Source organism: Vipera berus (assembly GCF_964194415.1).
Source record: "Vipera berus genome assembly, chromosome: 1".
In the NCBI taxonomy this organism is placed as follows: Eukaryota; Metazoa; Chordata; class Lepidosauria; order Squamata; family Viperidae; genus Vipera; species Vipera berus.
This window is the reverse complement of record NC_138202.1, coordinates 287,762,452-287,782,308: the sequence shown is the minus strand read 5'-3', so window position 1 is coordinate 287,782,308 and position 19,857 is coordinate 287,762,452. Positions and strand designations below refer to the sequence as shown.

The 19,857-nt window shown below is 38.4% G+C and overlaps 1 protein-coding gene across 1 annotated transcript; it reads left to right on the top strand.

Moving 5' to 3' along the window:
- The first annotated feature begins 303 nt into the window (after positions 1–303).
- On the top strand, positions 304–19,229 carry GNG4 (G protein subunit gamma 4). The gene is made up of 3 exons (XM_081314860.1): positions 304–712; positions 11,249–11,357; positions 17,631–19,229. Exons 2-3 carry the CDS (start codon positions 11,259–11,261, stop codon positions 17,757–17,759), a joined length of 228 nt encoding a protein of 75 aa, XP_081170986.1. The 5' UTR covers positions 304–712; positions 11,249–11,258; the 3' UTR covers positions 17,760–19,229.
- Positions 19,230–19,857: the final 628 nt, after the last annotated feature.

The following is a 19,857-nucleotide window of genomic DNA, read 5'->3' as shown; positions in this document are numbered from 1 at the left end:
CGCTGACGAGCAGAGATAAGGCGCCGTCGACGCTCGGGCCCGCTGCGCTGGGAGGCGACACCTTCCTTTCAGGGTCTCCACCGGAGCGGGTGAAAGCAAGCCGTCGCTTCCCGAGACTCGGAATTCCCGGGTTTGTTTGTTTTCCCCCCCCTCCCGTGCTTGTATTTGCGCGCCTCTCCGCCGCTGTTTCCAGCCACCAGGCATACGCGCCCTTCTTCATCCAGCAACGGAGGATGGAAGAGGTGACGCTCACGCTGACAGCCGACATCTTCCAAGGGGGGGGGGGGAGAAATCCACGGCCGCCCGAGGGAGGACGCGCGCTTTCCCTCGCCCCGGTTGACGTCACAAGCTGGAATTCCTCCTCGCGGCAAGCGCGGAGACGCGCACGCGCGCCTCCAAAGACTCAACGAGGCACCCGAGCCACGGCGAGGGAGGGAGGGAGCGAGCGAGCGAGTCGGCGAGCGGCTGCTCCGCTTGCCAGGGGGCGTGACGGACAGGTAGCGTTCTTTTCAAAAACAAAAAACAACGCCAATTAAACCAAACGCAGTCACATAGCCGATCTCTTCGCCTCAAGGCGGTCAGAGCCTTTTTGGGTTTTTTTCCGGGCATGTGCACCCTCAGCACGTCCCTGCTTGCACCCGAGGCGTGATCGTGGTGGTTTGGCTTGTTCGAATCTCTCTTGACTGCTGAAGCCTCCATTTCTTGCTGCAGGGTAAGTCTTCGATCTGGGGGGGAAGGTGGGCGCGGATGGGGAACTCGGGGAAAGCCCCGCTCCGCGGCACTGGGTTGCTGGCAATGTGCCTCAAACCCACTGGTTTGGGTGAGAAGAGGGGGAATGACTTTTGCCCCGTGGCAGATTCACACCTTGTAGAGTTGGGGTGTGTCACAAGCGTGTTCAAAGCATGCATGCTGCGTTCTTGGTCTTATCCGAAATAATTTGTTTAAAGAAGTTGTCACTGGATTGCCAGAAACAGTGCAATAAGGCAATATTTTACTAATGAGGCCCTCTTTCGGCTTCTCATTTTTGCTACTTTCTGCATTAAACAGACTTCTCACATAATTAAGACTTTCATCTGACTTCAAACATATAAAATCAGAGTATGGCAAGAAGTGGCATGGATGACTCTAATGAACAGAAGCTGTGTATGTTTGTGTGTGTATATATACACGCATACATTATATATATATATATATATATATATATATATATATATATATATATATATATATATATATATATATATATATATATATATATATATATATATATATATATATATATATATATATATATATATATATATATATATGTATTGTGTGTGTATTTAGTATTTAGTATCTTGAGCTGCTGGGTACAGTATTCCAGGCCATATAGCACCTAATTTAGAAAATCTGAGAACGCAGATATGTATGTGTGTCCGTAACACGTATATTAGGGAGGCGGTTGCAATGCATCCATCAGAGAATGAAGGTCTGTGTGCAGAAGGCAAATATTCTGAGGAAGTGGGAGATTATAAACTGGTCTCGTTTGTTGTTTGTGCCTTGTGGGGATAGAAGACCTATGTTAGTGGATGTTTATTAGAGTAAGCTGGTTTCTCATGAACATTTTAGCTGTATGATTAGCCACTGAATGTAATGGCAGAAGGTTAGGGTGGTACTGAAGGAAAAAGAAATTTGTTTTTGAAAGCCTCAAACCTTCAAAAGAAGCATTTTAAGAAAGGTTGCTTTCCCCCCCTCTTCTCGGGAGCTAATAAACAGGCAACAGGAATCTCAATTGTTCCGATAAAGAGTGCCAGAACAGATTTTAGTGCAAAACAGACAGACCGTTCCAGTTTTATTACAGTGATGAATGCAGGACACTAGCATTAGATACAAATAAAAAGATCAGATTTTAAACTGTTTTCAGGCAAGAGATGAAGAACATCATTAAATACCCTTTAAAAATTATGTACATGTTTCAGAAAGTTAAGAATTTAGTGACAAATATACAAAACCAAATAGCTGTTTAAAAATATCACTCATGGAGAAAATCTACCTATGTGATAACTAGGAATTGAAAATGACTTTGAGGGCATATAATCCTTCAAATCAAAGATACCAAAACTAATAGGAAAAAATCCATTTGTATAAGGGCGCAGCATAAAAAAACCCAGATGTTCACCATATAATCTAATAATAAAAATGGGAAATAAACATATATTTTGTTGTTTACAATACTATATTGTTGGGTGATGAAGTTTATCAAGCAAAACAAAGCAAAACAACAAGAACAAAAAGATCTTGCTTTGGCCTCTAATTCAGTCAAATAGCCCTGAGAGGTAACTGTTTGCCCCAAACAGTTCTGGATCTGTTCCAGACTAAAATAAGTGGCCCTGATCAACTGTCTTATTTGGGATTATCTGTTATCTGAGGAGTCAGTGGAGGTTAATTGACTCCTTTTCTGTGACAGAGTTGAAGTGTGAGAAGGCTCAGAAAATGGATACTTTCTACCTGCTGTGCATTTTTTTCCAGTTTTTCACTTCATGCCACCGCCACCACCCCACTCCCCCCCCCCAGTGCAACCAATGGACGGGATAAATGGGATGAGAATAGCGCTTGCTCTGCAGTACAGATTTTTGAAAAATGTATTTGGTTGGAACAAAATAACAAACCAAACGATAGGGAGGAGCTGAACGCCTAGTGGCTCAGGGGACAAACAGATGATTGATGGGGGTACCCCAGTTTGGGACATTGAGATAAAGGGAGGTGATGGGAAGTTATGAGTTAGAAAGAGATTAAAGATGCAAGTATTCATGAGGGCAGAAACAGGCTTCTGGGAAAGAGTTTTCTCTCAGCATTCCAGGGACAGGGTAGAAGGAAGCTTGAATTTCCATGGATAATTCTTCCAGATTGTTTCTGTCAGTGTCATTGTTCCAAATTGAAATAGAAGAAAAGCACTATGATCAATAGGATTGATTAATCAGGTTAGTGTCTCTCCATCACTCCATCACTTGGGAAACAGTATGTTTTGCTTGATATCAAATCTGTAGACTGCAGACTTCAATTCTCTCAGGAGCAGGTCACCCATCATCACAACATACCTTTGGCACAGTAGTTGGATTTCTCGACTCCATGGAAATGAATGGACATGTTATGGGTTCTCTTTAGAGCCAAGGTAATAATAAGAGTAACGTGGTAGTACATAGTGACAACAGAATAGAAAAGGAAATCGGATAAAATTACAAAATACAAAAATTTGAAAATAGAAATAGAACAATTGTGGCAAAAGAAAAGAAAGACAGTACCAATAATAATAATAAGCTCCTTGGATGCAATCTCCAAACAACTGGAACATTAACACCATTGGCATTGACAAAATCACCATCAGTCAATGGCAAAAGGCAACCTTACCTGGAACAGTTTACATCATCAAAGAGCAGAATCTGCCTACTCAAGGTCCTTAGGAAGGACTTCATAGGTGGATAAAAATGCCAAATCCAGTCTAAACATCTGGTTGTCCAACCGACCATAACATGATTATATATTACATTTATATGCTGCCTCACTTCGAAAGAGAGAGCCAAATGTGAGGAATTTCCTGTTTATGAGAGCTGTCAAGCAGTGGAACAGTCTGCCTCCTTGGGTTATAAATACTCCATCACTGGAAGTTTTCAAGCAAAGGTTGTTCGAATGTCATTTGCCTGAGATGGTTTGAAGATTTCTATCAGGGGGTTACACCTGAAGACCTCCAAGGTCTCTTCCAATCCTATCTTAGGATTCTATGATTTGTATGGCTCCTGACCAAGAAACCTGATGCAGCCCAAGGTATTAGGTTAGTTTTAGAGCGTAGACAGTAAAACTTTGCACAATTATGGACTGTATTAAATAAATGTGAGTAAATAAGCTTTGCTTTTCGTTTGCTTATATGGGTTGACACATTAATTTTATGCAGTGCATGTCCTAACAACATTTTACTGAAGAACTGTGGCAAATCACATATCTAATTTCTGGCCATTATGCCAGAATTTAGTGGTGCAATTAAAAAGGGTCACAAATCATTGCAGGTGGCTGTTCTTTCTCTAGATGGCACTGTTGATCTATATTAATGGTTTTACATTAAATATTGGATAGTCAATAATTAAAATATTAATAAAATAAAAATAACTTTACAGTTATTAACAGTTATAGGATCTACATCTGATTATAATGTTTCTTTTTTTCCTTTTTCTATACCCATTAAAACCAAGAATCATGATATAATTTAAAAAAACAGAGCACCATTACAGAGTTTTCAATTATGATTAGTATTTATAGGTTAATGCTATATTGGGCAGTATTTTCCTTTGCAGGCTCTGTCTGAAGACAACTTTAATAACTTTAGTTTAACTAACAAAATAGGATGGTTCTGTGAGCAGTTGCTAAAGGAGAAATGTTTTGAACACATGACCAAATTGAAATTTTAAATTTTCATCCAGTGGTAAGATATTTTAGAAATCAAAGGCTATGTAGGCACTTACCTTTTAGACAAGAACTCATTAAAATAACATTTGGGTTTGGGAAAATATTTAATAGGAATTGCTCCCACAGTGGCTGGACACCATCAGAAATGACACCAGGTAGAGCATAGAACATCTCAAAAAAATAGTGCAAAATCAGAAGATGTGGAGAGACCTGGCCCATAAATTGCCAAGAGTCAGACACAAGTGAATGGATACCATCATCATCATGAAATGCCACAAAGAATTAGGGAAATTTGTGTTCTAAATCAGCTGTCCCCAACCTTTGTGGCTTGGCGAGCCAACCGGGGGGGAGAAGAACTGGGCTGCACAAACAGTGGGCTGGCGCGCCTGTGTGCATGCAGCCCTTAGGTGATGCTGGGCTGGCACGCATGTGCACAGCTCAATTTGCGTGCAAGTACCCGCCAGCCCGCCACTCGCACAAGTTGAGCTGTGTGAGTGTGCATGCATTTTGGCTGCCACTCACATGGCCCAATTCCAAATAGGCCACGGTACTTGGCCATGGCCCAGGGGTTGGGGACCCCTGTTCTAAATCAAAACTGGCATACTTTCCATTTTGTTTTATAATCCCAAGTATAATTTGGATGGAAATAGTACAAAGCAAGCAAACAAAGTCACTTTGTCCTGTTGTAATTTAAATAATTTTAAGTTTTACTGAACAGTTTGAATTCTATCATTTTTATTACTACATCTATTAACTTGTGATAACAGGGATATAGAAAATAAAACTTGGTTTCTTTTTTTAACAGAAAATATGATAGAAGCAAAAATGGGATTTAAACCAAAAGCAGATTGGGTGGAGACTTGAAGGTATAGGAACTTGAAACCTGACCAAGTATGTGTTCTAAGAGTCTGTACTGGGGAAAATTTAGTAATAATTGTGAATTGATATCAAAAAAGCAGACAAATATCAATATTCATGGAACTAACTCTTAATGTTATAATCCTGTGTTGTGCTCAGAAATTAATTTTGTATATAAATATTAACAAATCTCTAAGGAAAATCAAGCAGGATCTTAACTCAATTCAAACCAATATGTCTAAAAAAGAAGAAGAAGAAGAAGAAAAAGCTCCATATTCTTTTGTACCTGAAATGCTACAGAATCTATCCAGGAATTTTAAGGCAATGTACATCTAAGATATGCAGATGATACCACTCTAACGGCAGAAAGTGAAGAAGAACTAAAGAGCCTCTTGTTGCAGGTGAAGAAGGAGAGTGCAAAACTTGGGTTGAAACTTAACATTAAAAAAACCAAGATCATGGCATCCGGCCCTCTCAATTCCTGGCAAATAGATGGGGAAGAAATGGAGGTAGTGACAGATTTAATTTTCCTGGGCTCCAAGATCACTGCAGATGGGGACTGTAGCCAAGAAATTAAAAGACGCTTGCTCCTCGGGAGGAAAGCCATGGCAAATCTAGACAGCACACTAAAAAGCAGAGACATCACCCTCTCAACAAAAGTGCGTATAGTCAAGGCTATGGTCTTCCCAGTTGCAATGTATGGCAGTGAAAGCTGGACCATAAAAAAGGCTGAGCGCCAAAGAATTGAGGCCTTTGAACTATGGTGCTGGAGAAGACTCCTACGAGTCCCTTGGACTGCAAGGTGATCAAACCGGTCAGTCCTAGAGGAGATCAACCCTGACTGCTCTTTAGAAGGCCAGATCCTGAAGCTAAAACTCAAATACTTTGGCCACCTAATGAGAAGGAAGGACTCACTGGAGAAGAGCCTAATGCTGGGAAAGATTGAGGGCAAGAGAAGAAGGGGACGACAGAGAATGAGGTGGCTGGATGGAGTCACTGAAGCAGTAGGCGTGAGCTTAAATGGACTCCAGAAGATGGTAGAGGACAGGAAGGCCTGGAGGAACGTTGTCCATAGGGTTGCGATGGGTCGGACACGACTTTGCAGCTAACAACAACAACAACATCTATGCAGCCAATCTACATGTCAAAAGGATCACACTGCATTGATGCAATTTGCAGCATTTGCTTAATAGTGTTGTCACATGTATATCATCATTTGCTCCCTTTGCAGAGGCCCATGCTTGGAATGAATCTCATTAGAAGCCTATTTGTTGTAGTTGCTTTTTAAACAGATATAAATGGTAAGTCCTTTAAGAAGGCATTGCAGGCTTACAGAATAGTTAATTATATTTGTTTTAAATTCATCTAACAACGTACCAGTGGGCTTTTCCTCTAGCAGAGGTGTGTCCTTTCCCTGCCTCTCCCTCGTAAGAAATGAAGGAGGTAATTATGTGAAATAGGCAAGAGAATAAACTCAGTTATATGAAAAAGTGTTAAGATTTTCTGAATTTCTGCATAATTGCTACCAAGTGTAATCAGAGCTTCACGTGGTCCAACCAATATATATTGTATATATGGAATCTGAGTGAAAAATAATTAAAGTGTCATTTTTGTCTTATTCATTTCATAAACAAAGGTCATCCAATATGATGTGCCAGTGTGAAAAATGTAGTTTCCCCTTAATTCAATCAGTTCCATTACAGATGTAACTAGGGCTATGTATGTGAATGCTTCATTAAACAATCAGGGCTGTTGTGTGCCAGCAACCCTACCCTATGCAAATCTCACAAACCTTGGCTCCTCATCAATGTGAAAGTCTTGCCATATCAGTTCTAGATGTTCAAATATGTTCAGTATGAAAACAGTGAAAAACTATTTCTCCATTAATAGCAATACAGACAGTCTTGAAATGGAGAAGGCTTGGAGATCAGTGAACACTACAAACAGCATCCATCCTCTCAAAACCATTCTAAGAGCACAGCATGCAGGAAATTAAAACCTTAGGAAAGCATGTAGGGATCTGCAGGATTTTCTTGCCTTGACCAAACAGTTTACACAATTTACGCATCTGAAAAAACTGGTTAAAAAAGGCATTCTCGGGAGTGTGGTAAGCAAGGTAGAAGCCACTGCTTACTAAGAATAGTAATGCTTGTTTCAAATTTACCAGAAGGCACTTGGACAGCTTTCCAGTTCTCTGAAAGAACATTTTAGGGACAGATGAATCAAATATGAACATTTTGCAATTACATGGAATTGTTACACTTGGCAGAAAATAAATATTGCATTCAACAGTAAGAATCCTTCCTTCCTTCCCTCCCTCTTTCTTTCTCTCTCTCCCTCATCTGTCTATCTAATTGTCAAATTTATATAGTTGCCCATCTTACCAGGAGTGACTAATGCCACTCCTCAGGCATTAGGTCATACAGGAAAATACTAATCCCAAACATACAAAGAAGTCTAGAAGAGAATGGCTGTAGGAGAACAAATTTGACGTTTTGGAAAGACCAACTCAAAGAGAAAGGGGGTAGAATCTGAAATGAGCAAGTCATGCTAGTACACTTTCAAGCATTATTGAGCTGAAGCAGATTGCCACAGAGAAATAGGCCAGAATTTCTACCCAGCTACATGAGAAATTGACTATCAATGAGAGGAAGCACATGGTTGTAATTAATGTAGTTGAAAGTGGTACAACTAGTTACTGCCTCTGAGGGGAGGCGAGGGCAATTCACTGGGGCATCACATGTAAGATATCTTTATGAAATAAATGAATCAAGCACCAAACTTCGGTTGCTATTTGCTCATGGACTTTTCTCACTTTATATGTCACTTTTACAGTGCTCAGTGGCAAAGATATGCAGGGAAAAGGGGGTGAATATTTGTTGCAAAATGGCTTTATTTTTGTTCCCCAAATGAAAGTGCAGAGATTGTGTCTGCTTGTTTTGGCTGTCCTTTGCTTTCTTCCCACCAGATAGGTTAGGGTTAGTTACTGATTCATGGTTTATAACTATGTCTGCAAATATATGTACCCATGCTCTAATCACAAGTATATTACATCAGTTACTTAAGTCTGCAGCAGGCAAAAATGTTTTAAAGACATGAGAATAGAGAGGCCAAAAAGGAACAAAAATCCACAGAACAACAATATTTTGCGTGCTTGAATAGTTATTTAATGGCATTTGAATGACTCTTTCAGAGTAGTTATGAGAAACTGACTAAACACAGGCTTGTTCATCCAAACATTTCACTGGTCTGGGAAAGGATTTAAGAGCTTTCAAATCCAAGGTCCCTCTTTGCCTCAGCCACACCATGTCCATTTTCATGTCTCTGTCTTCAGGAATTGCTGGTCTCAGAGGTAAATCTCTCTGGGTAAATCTAAAACTAAATTTGTACACTGCCCAGAGTCTCCTTGCAGCAAGATGGGTGGCAAACAAGTTAGATAAATAAAATGAAATAAAACCTGCCTCAAAGGGGAAAAACCTGATGCGCACTATGAACTTTGGGATTCTTTCTTAAGAGAGATAGATCTGTGGTGTAGCTTATTCTCCATTTTCTTATTTGCAAAACTTTAATATGAATCAAACAAAATCTTGCCTGAGAGAGAAATCCAAATTTCTGACAAATATTACCTTCTTACTGTTTCTGTTTCATATTCGCACTGAGTTGCAGTAAATTAAAGAATTGATTTCCCCCCCCTCCTTTTCAAAAATAATGAATTAGATGTGAGTGTTTCTGAGTAATTTCCCCCTTTTTTGCAGGACGTTATTTGGGAATGCTTTAATCTGAATCTGAAATAACCCTCAGGTGTCTTATTTAGCAGGAGAGTTTGCAGAGATTTTGCTTTAAAAAAAATATTCCTGTCACTCACAAATATTCAGCTCTCTTGTAGCGATTCTCTTCTCCCTGGGCTGTAAGCCTAAACAACAGCCTGTTGTCCTATGTGTTAAGTCTTCTCATATTCTGTAGAACAGGGGTAGACAACCTTGGCTCTTTTATGACTCGTGGACTTCAACTCCCAGAATTCCTGAGCCAGCATGGCTTAGCTTGGAAACCTCTCCCTTTCCCCTCAGCATGGCTGGCTCAGGAATTCTGGGAGTTGAAGTCCATGAGTCATAAAAGAGCCAAGGTTGCCTACCCCTGCTGTAGAACTAGAAAGCAGCGCATCTTTCACATCCATTTTCTCTAACCATCCATTTTTATTTTCATATCCCCATATTCCAGGAATTTAAATTGATTCTAAGGTAGATTTGCAAGGTTTTTTTATTTTTATTTGTAATAAAAAATGTTTCCACCTTGCACACATTAGCATATCTCAGGTAAAACTGTAATGTTGCAATAAAGTCTGCATCAGAATAGTGCAATATAAATGATGCATAAAATATCTTAATATCAAAACCAAACCCTTCTAACTATCAGTAATAGCAAGAGAGGTTGTGAGGCAAATGATAGGGAAGTTCATATTACAGGGTGGCATTGCTTCTCACTGTTTGGTTTTTACCGATTGCCTCTTTCAAAATTTGGTTGTAAGATTTCTTTTACGACAGAAATAAATTGGTTCTTTTAAGGTACAAATAAATCAGTTGATTCTCCTTTTCTCTGTAGTGATTCTGTTTCTGGTACTGTATTAACTCTAGATATAACATTTTATACATTAATTTTATACGCATGCTGACATTTTAACCATTTATAAGTATTTCAGTACTAATTTAGTGTGAATTCACATATTGTGTAAAGGTGTTTTTTAAAAAAAATTAAAAAGATAAAAACTGAAAAGTTGTGAACATACCTAATACTCCTTTGTTTTCTATTTTTCTGTGAGGTGGGTTGGGCTGAGAGAGAATGACTGCCCAAAGTCACCCAGCATGCTTTCATGCTGAAGGCAGGACTAGAATTCACAGTCTCCCTGTTTCTAGCCTGCTGCCTTAACTGCTAGAACAAACTGGTTCTTTACTGATTGAATAAATTGCCGCAGGGTGAATTGACATGAGTTAAGCCATAAGGAATTATCTATAAATTATAGTTGTTGGGTTTACAAAATTGGTAAGATAAAAGTAGAGGATAAAGCAGAGGACAATAGGAAATATTCTGTTTCAATATCAAAGAAGAAATGTACTAAGAACCTAAAACTAAATTACCAGGAAAAACATATACAAGATGTTAAATGTCTTTAGCTCAACATTATTAGTTTATGCTATAGAAATTACATAACTGGATCTTTTACCCTTAAATCTGGCCTGCAATTCTTTAAAATAAAGAAACAAATATCAGTGTTTTTAAAGGCTGGAATTTCATTTGACGGACAAATGGACAATTCCCTGATTTCTAAAACCAACTCAGGTTTTGAGAAATGAAAATGCAAGATCTCGATCTCAATCTCTCTCTCCCCCCTCCCTCTCTCTCTCTCCAAAGCAATTATGAATACATGGATAATTTGTGGCCCCCATAAGCATTTTTGAAATCCTAGAAGCCCTGAAACCGATAGATGAAAATCAGTGGTATTATTACTTATCACTGAGGACATGTAGTTTCTTGATATTTTGAGGCAGGAAATGCAGAAACAAGCCAATTAAAGAAAACAAATCAAAATAAAAAAACAACCTTCCCAGTTCAAATAATTAGGGGGGAAAAACTGAAAATCCTGCTTTGCCAATGCTGCCTTTACTCATTCTCAAATTAGGGCATTGTGCAAAGCTGATCTCTCCTGCTACAATAAATGACTTAATTACATATTAAATATGATGGGTTATTATTAGGTAACCTGATCTCTGAGTATATTGAAACGCCTTGAGCAAGATTGCAAAGATAAAATTCCATACTGGCAGTTCAATGAGAATTGATCAGTGAAATGAAAGAAGGATCTAAGAAACTGGAGCTAGAAAAATATATCTATTCTTAGAATGGTTTATCTTTTAAAAATAAACAATTTGTAATGCTCTCATTTTTATTGATCTAGGAAAATCAGAATGAAGGAGATAATGCCTAATAACAGTACAACAAGTATATCTCAAGCAAGAAAAGCAGTGGAGCAATTAAAAATGGAAGCATATCTGGATAGGATAAAGGTAAATTTGAACTTGTAATCATATTTACAAATTTTAGCCATCCACTGGTTAGAAATCTGCAGACGCTATTCATATTTTCAACCAGCATAGCTAGATAAGGATTTTCATATGGCATACTGGCATCGGTACTAGGCTCAAGCTAGTTGTTTGCCATCTGTCAATATGAGAGTGTAATTTCCCCTTATGTCCAGCGCAAATTAAACCTGTAGCTTTCCTACCACACCAATTTTCTCATAGCTTAAGGGACATCTGTTTTGCATGTCTTGGGCAGGGAGCTCAGTGGCCATTATTGATACAACAATAATCCCTTCCTTGGCGCTCTCCAATTCTCAGTGTAACTCCTACAGATATTATCCTGTGATATTTGTTATTGGGAAGCTGCAACTATTTACAGCAGGGATGTCAAACTCGCTGCGTCACGTGACGTGTCACAACGTATTGCGACTTGGTGGAGCTGGGTTGGGCATGGCTTCAGTGTGATGCATCCGGCCCGTGGGCCGGCAGTTTGACACCCCTGATTTACAGTGACCTTCACTGTTCATGGATGGGTGTCTATTGTAGAAAAAAAGGGGAAGTTGCTCTTTCTCCTAGAACCCCCTAGATTCTCAAAATCTGATTCAGAGACCTTGAGGTAATTCTAGGATAGAATAAGGCCAAGGTTGGCATTGTGGATTTAAAGAGAGAAAAATCCTACTGTTCAACATTTGTATAATGTTGGAATTTACTCAAGTTATATAAATGTTTAGGTTATACTGAAATTAGGGCATATAGCTATTACTTACAGCATTTATGCTTCGAAGTTAATAGCACGTGAAGGATCAGATTATCCTTGAATTATCTCCTTAGCAGCTCTGTAACTCTCTTAGTTTGTTGATAAATTTTACTGTTGAGAAAAGACGATCTCTCATTTTAACTTAAGAAAAAAGTAGATTATATCTGTTGTCACTGAAGTTAGTAAATTTATTGAATGTTAGATGGGACGCATCCTTTCAGAGCACAATTTTGTGGTACTTGAGTGAACAAAGCAGTTATTTGGAAGAGTTGTAAAGCCTTTGACATTTTTTAGATTTTCTGTTCACAATACAGAACAGAGGATATCTTGGCTTGTAAAATTACCGTATATACTTGAGTATAAGCCGACTCGAGTATAAGCCGAGATCCCCCTATTTTTTAGCCCAAAAAACTGGAAAATGTTATTGACTCGAGTATAAGCCGAGTATAAGTATAAGCTTGGCCCCTTCTTAGCAACATATCTATATTCTGTGCCACGACGAGCCGCTCGTTGACTCTGGCAGCATCCCGGAGCTGGCTCGGCCGCAGTTCGCAGGGTCCGCTCATCAGGCTGCCAGGCTTCCTGGCAGCACATCCCGCAGGGAAGGGCAGCTGAGAGAAAGGGGCGGCAGAAGCTGCATCCCCCGAAAGAAGTCTTCGCCGAGAAAATCTCAGCGCCCATTTTCTCGACGAAGACTTCTTTCGGGGGATGCAGCCTCTGTCACCCCCTTCTCTCAGCTGGGCAGCTGAGAGAAAGGGGCGGCAGAAGCTGCATCCCCCGAAAGAAGGCTTCGCCGAGAAAATCTCAGCGCCCATTTTCTCGGCGAAGACTTCTTTCGGGGGATGCAGCCTCTGCCGCCCCTTTCTCTCAGCTGCCCAGCTGAGAGAAGGGGGCGACAGAGGCTGCATCCCCCGAAAGAAGTCTTCGCCGAGAAAATAGGTGGCAAGCTTCCACCACCCCATTCTCTCAGCGGAGGCTTGCAGAGGTGGCGGCGGAGCTGCGCGCGCAGCTCTCCAAACCGCCGCAGCCCGTTTGGAGAGCTGCTGCCTTCGTCCATGTTTGATGAAAGCAGCAGCTCTCCAAACTGGGGGGTGGAAGTTCTTTTTTTTTGTTCACTGGAGTATAAGCCGAAGTGGATTTTTCAGCCCAAAAAGTGGGCTGAAAAATTCGGCTTATACTCAAGTATATACGGTAATTAAATGTTGTTGGCTCAGTGACAATTCTGTGAAGTTTAAACCCACCCCAGAACACCTAACCCACTGCGCTGTCTTGTCAACTGCAGTACTAAAATTGTTTGAAATTACTACTGCACATGACAGATGTTTGGCTTGAATATCTTAAGACTGTGATTTTCACATTCATGAGATAAGCAAAATGAATGTACACACATTTACTTCTCTTTGGAAATGAAACAAATACATTGTAAATTAATTAACTTTTATTAGTTTCTCAAATAACATTCCCACATAAGCATTATTGTATTCCTGCATATTCATAAACAGAGATGACTCATTTCCACATGTACAAAACATTCTAAATGATATATTTCAATTGAGATTTTGAAAAAGCTGATGCTGAGGATTATGAGGATCAATTATATTGCTTTATGATAATATATGCAATACCTGTTGAGCAACAGAATCTTTTATGTCTTTGGTAAACTGTTAATGCCTTATAAAAGTGAGTTCATAATTAAATCCATGTACTTAGCTATGGTTTATATAACCATGGTTTACTAAAAAGACATCATTGGCTGGCTTTATCTAATATTCTAAACCATTACTGATGACATAAAAATGACGTAGCTTAGATTTGTATATTTTAGGCTAGTAGCCAGTCATAGCTCTTTGTATTCAGTGAAGCAAGTCAAAATAGATAAAGAATATACATCCAAAGAGCAGAGAGATTAGGTCTAACAACTATGGAAAGGAAAACAGAGACTGGGGATTTAATACTGTTTATTGCTAACATTTCTTCTCTTCCAGAAGTTGAATATTATCTAATCTAGTTTTATTTCTAAAGCTAAAGAGGTCCAATTTTATATACTACTTGGATGACCACACATCTGAAAACCATACGCATGCCCAGGGCATGTTCAGATAATTAATTTTGATTACTAAACTGAGAAATATTTTCATCTTTCTCAGCATGTAGAGCTTATTTGCATAGCTTATATGCAAACAAAGCTAGTAAGTAGACCGTAATGCCTCTACGTTTTATTGCTGTTGTTTTGAATGGCTAGTGACTTTAAAAGCTATTAAAATGATTTCAAAATATTGTAAAGTTTAATATTTTTGTTTGTTCTCAATTTGTCATAATAGTTTCTCAATTGAGCAAAAATAAAAAAAACTACGTGAGAGGCTTCTTGATTTAATCACTACCATTTGTATTAACAAGAGATTTGTGTATATTTCAAGTTAATATGCAAAGCCCCAATTGTCCAAATAGGAACTGATAAATTAAACTCTAAAATATTCAGAATAACGAGCAAAATATACTAAAAAATAGATCTTAATTAAGAACAGTAGCTTTGATCGAAATGCAACTAATGCACTGTAGATAAATATTGCTGCTGAAAGAAAATTCCTTTTTTAAAAATAAAACAGTGAAATTGAAACAGTTAAAGTCAATATTGTAGAATAAATTTGTATGCTGTTAACTGTAGTTTGCAGATACCTTTTAGAGCAATAAAACTAAGCTTCTGACATCCAGTCAAGAAAAACTGATTTTTAACATAAGTAGCATTGTGAACAATTACGTGCGGCAGCTATTGTACTTTTCCCATTCTCCTTTAAAGATGGAATTGTTAATTATTTCTAAAATAGTGTTGTGAAATCAACACTGGCATTAGTGAGATGTTTGTGGATGTGCTCATTTTAGATACAAAGCACAAGCAGAGTGGGTGTCACTGCATGAACAGTAATTATGTCTGTCTTTTCATGGAAGGTGACTGTAGTAATTGCAGCATTTTGTCTTGTCACCGAATCTTATAATTATAGGGTATCTAACAGGATTATATTCTAACTTGGGCTGTTTTTAATCACCTTCTTTACTCTGAAGTGTAATGATAACATTCTCTAGTTCTTTCAAAGATTGCTAACTTTCTCTTAAATCATAAATATCCGGTAACAACTCTCTGAGGTAGAATTTGTGGTAATATTCATCTATAATAAACAAAAAGAGATTTAATCAACTACTGGTTTAATATAGTTACATTGTCTGGATTGTGAGATCTACAAACCAATTTATCAGACACATTATGTCTAAGTGATTCCAAGTTACATTGCTTGGTGAAGGACACATATTCCAAAATTTAGTTTCCTTACATACATTTCTAATTTTTCCTTGTTTTCCTTTCTCTTACTATTTTACAATCCGTTAGCACAAAAATAACTGACCAATCTAATTGAGCTTTTCTTTTTCTGAATGTTTGTACTTGTGCCAGAATGTACCATTTGGTACATTATCATAGACTAAAAATAAAATATGTATAGGAGCTACATATGAATAAAAAAATGCATCTTGCTGGCCAGTTCTGCTACAACATTTCACATGGCTTCCTTACAGCATTGACTTTGGAGTGACTTATAGTTGGTGATAGAACAAACTGCCCTGTTTTGACAACAAAACTTGTGATAACTGTCCTGTATGATGCAGGTCTGTCACATTAGAATGGCTTCTTGAATATATCACTGGATACTAATGCAGCCCACATATCAATTGCAGCAATTGGAATGAGCAGTGAATGGTCTGCAGAAAGCACTAGGGTCCACCCACTGAATGTTAACTCTGCCTCCACCACATTCACAATTCCTTCTAAGCATTGCATACAGACTGCTGGCATCAATAGAATATAGTGTGCAATTGATAGTCACCAACCCCATCATCGGAAAGAGCTGTACAGAGTGGAGACCCATCATGAACCACTGGGTATGAATGAGGTGACCCTCTCCATCATCGTCTGAGTGTAGACTCCAAAGAAGGAGGATGCTTGCTGTAAAGAACCTGTTTGAAGCCCTGTGATTGGGGTGATCCAAAGATAGAGCAGGGAGAAAGAAGAGTAAATACAAGGATGATGCAGAAGAAGAAGACAATCCTTTAATTTTCATATAATCAAGGTTGCATTATTTGCAGTTTATGCTTTTATGCTGATGAAACTCCTATGAATAATAAGGATCACCTATACTGTATTTCTTTGATCTGAGATATGGTATGATGCAGAGAGGCCACTGTTTATTACAGAGGCTTCGCTGTTAAAGAGAAGTGCCTAATTATTCATGAAAATATCTGACAAAGATACTGGTCACATTTTTTAAAATAACTCAGTCTTTCTTTCCCTTTGCATCTGTTTTTGTTCCACTTTTAGTGGCACTTGTGAAGATTTCCACATTGTTGTAAAAATATGAAAAAAAAATATCAATACTGTGTTTCCCTGAACATAAGACTGGGCCTTTTTTTGCCTCCAAAAGCGGCACCAGGTCTTATTTTCGGGGTCTGTGTGTCTTTTTCACTCACCTCTGGCATTGACAGCCCCACCCAGCTGGCCCACTTCTTTTGCAGCCGAAGAAGCAGCTTCATTTTGCAACTCACAGTGGAGCTCGGCCCTGCATTTCACAGTCAGGCCTTTCCGGAAGACCTCTGCAACTTAGAACCGAGTTACGGATTGAATTCGTAGCTTGGTTCTCGGCTGCAAAGGCCTTGCAAAATGGAGCTATGGATTGAATCCATAGCTTGGCTTTTGGTTACAGAAGCCTTCCTGAAAGGCCTGACTGCAAAATTCAGGCCTGTGGATGTGGGAAAAGTGGGCTGGTGAGGCCTGGCTGCAAGATAAGTAGGTGTGGGGCGCATGGAGAGCTCTCCCCCTAGCTTTATTTTTAGGTGTGTGCCTTGCCCCAAAACTGGGGATTATTTTGGGGGTAGGGCTTATATTAGGTCCACCCCACAAAATCAAGCTAGGGCTTATTTTCAGGGTAGGTCTTACTTTGGGGGAAACACAGTATATTGCTTTTTTCATATTTAGTTTTGGACTCTTCCCCACAGTCTACACACGTCCTGTTTTAGGAATGTACTATAATTTTAGAGACATTAATAAATAACATACTGAACTATAGTTTGAGGTATATGCATGGTATGCCTCCAAATCCTATTTTCAAAAAAGATCTGATGGGCAAGGTAAAAACTTTAAACTAATTTAATTTAACATGAAATAGTTTAATTATATGATTACTGCTTATATACTTAATACTTTTGTGTTTCTGCCTTATTCAAAATTATAATACAGAGAATTTTCTTGAGAGGCTGGGAGATACACAGAAAGCTTTCAAGAATCATGTGCAAGCCTGGGGCATCTGGTTCCCCAGCTATGGTATAAAGGACTACTTCATAGAAATATTCTAACTCCTTGGATCAACCTATTAACACTATGGAAGTAGTAATAATATTTAGATAATCCTTCCCCCATTTTTCTTTTGTTCCTTTTCTTCTTTTTAAAATGCTCCTAGGTATCCAAGGCAGCTGCTGATTTATTGGCATATTGTGATGCTCATATGGGAGAAGATCCCCTTATTATACCAGTGCCTGCATCTGAAAATCCCTTCCGGGAGAAGAAGCTCTTATGTACTATCCTATGATTCACCCTGCAATTAAAAATGTTATCTGTGAAAATACATTACTGATGGTGCATGCTTTTCCTAAAGGTTTCTCCCATATAGTAATTTAGACTAAAAGTAACCCTTTCTAGAACACAATATATTCCAAGTTAATACATTTTAAGTGAAGGTTTTTAATGTCAATTTTTCTATCAGTGGTATATGTTCAACATTTCTATTCTCTATTTGTGTTTTGTAATAAAAGAATCCTATTTGTTTTTAAGTATGTGATAATTAGATTTTGTTGGTTAAATTTCATGAACTGTCTTTGGCTTGTTTGCACAGTAGACTAGCCACAGCTTATATAATAATGGCTTATGAATTAACCAAATTGCCTGACGGAACACACAGTGAATCATAAATCAACTCTACAGGTTAGGTTTGCACAACACACTGAGTCACAAATTGGCCAATCGCCTTTTAGCCTCGTGTGTTGTGCCAATCCAGGCTGTCTTTCAGAGGGACCGAAGCTATGATGAGCAATACGCACTATCGATTTCTTAACTATTTCCATGTAAAAAGTGGGATTTCAGAAGAGAATGTGCTTGATAAATGTTTGAATTATGAATATTAAAGTTAAATCAAATCTTCCCAACTAGCTGCCTTATATCAAGTCAAACTACTAGTCAACTTACTTGGAATTATCTGTACTGATGGGCAGCACTTTCAGGTTTTGAACAGGAGCCTACTTAAGCCCAACCTGAGATGCCAAGGATTTAATTTAGGACTTTAAAAATTTAAAATGTGTCCTTTACCATTGAGATGTTACTCTTCTTTTTTGTACTGCAGTATGCTAATTGCAGCAGGCAGTAGCACTACTAATAATCATTGTAGTAATAGTACCAGCACATGAAAAAACCACAGGCCAAATAAAGACCATACTGACTTCATTATATAGGTCAAACTGGCACAGTGTAGAGTTCAGTTCAAATAAAGAATCATTTCTCAAAATCCTACACATTAATTATAGTTTCTGTGGGTACAGATTCCCATTTCATACTATAAACCAGAGGTCCCCAACCTTTTGGGCATCAGAGACAGGTTCCGTGGAGAGAGGTTTTTCCGTGGATCGGAGGGTTAGGTGTGGTTTTGTGTGCTGCCTGCATCCCCCAAATGGGGCTTTGCTTGTTTGTGCAGACCGGTTGCTGGCATGCTGTGGCCCGGTACTGGTCCATGGACCAGGGATTGGGGACCCCTGCTATAAACTATGCAGCCTGCAGCAAAGGATGTCACCTAGATATGTTCCTTAATATTCCAGATTATATACCTCTAGCCTTTGTAATATGCTAAATACAAATTTTTAGTACAGCTGAGTGTAAATTAAGCAACATAGATTTCTATGGTCTTTATATTGGCTCTTATCTTTAAAAAAAATCTTAAATTATGCGGGCAAAAGCTTGTTTGTCTGAAATCAATTATATCATTCATTTGATATATGTTGTATGATAAAATGTGCTGTTAATCATTCTCCTTACTTGAATATTTTAATAAAAGTTACTTTTAATTTAAGATTGTATTTCTAGTAATTTATTTGTCTACTGGAATAATATAAACTATTTAATATAAAGTTGTCCATCCCGGGGTTAAAAATCCATCGATGTCATATTCACATTGAATGACTCTGTAAAATAGTTCTTTTTTAATCTGTTTCTGGTCCCAAGTAAGTATGCTGTATTTTAATACTCTTAAGTATGGGCTGTCTGACTTATATATTAAGCACACATTTTTTTAGTTTTCGAACATTTTAAAATAAGACTAATCTGCATATATATTGATGGAGCTCAAAACCTCATCCCAAAATTGAGCACTAGACTGGATTTCTATGGCTGCCATCTCTGGGCTTTAACTCTAGACAACTAACATAACATCAAAACAAAAAATAGAAACATCAAAAAGAAAAAATCGGCAGCAAAGATAATTGGACAAATAACTAATTCATAGGTTCACTAACTCTACCATTTCTGAAATCCTATGCCTAAAAAAAAGTCATCTCCAGAAGTGCAGCAAGTTTAGGATTAATCTAATCTCAGGAGGAACAATGCTCCAAAGGGCTGACATTGTTACAGAGAAGACATGTTTT

Bases quoted from the DNA above. Each gene is read 5' to 3' on its own strand.
- GNG4 (XM_081314860.1), top strand. From the start codon at position 11,259: ATGAAGGAGATAATGCCTAATAACAGTACAACAAGTATATCTCAAGCA. The intron at 11,358-17,630 runs GTAAATTTGAAC...AAATGCTCCTAG, and splicing joins CATATCTGGATAGGATAAAG to GTATCCAAGGCAGCTGCTGA.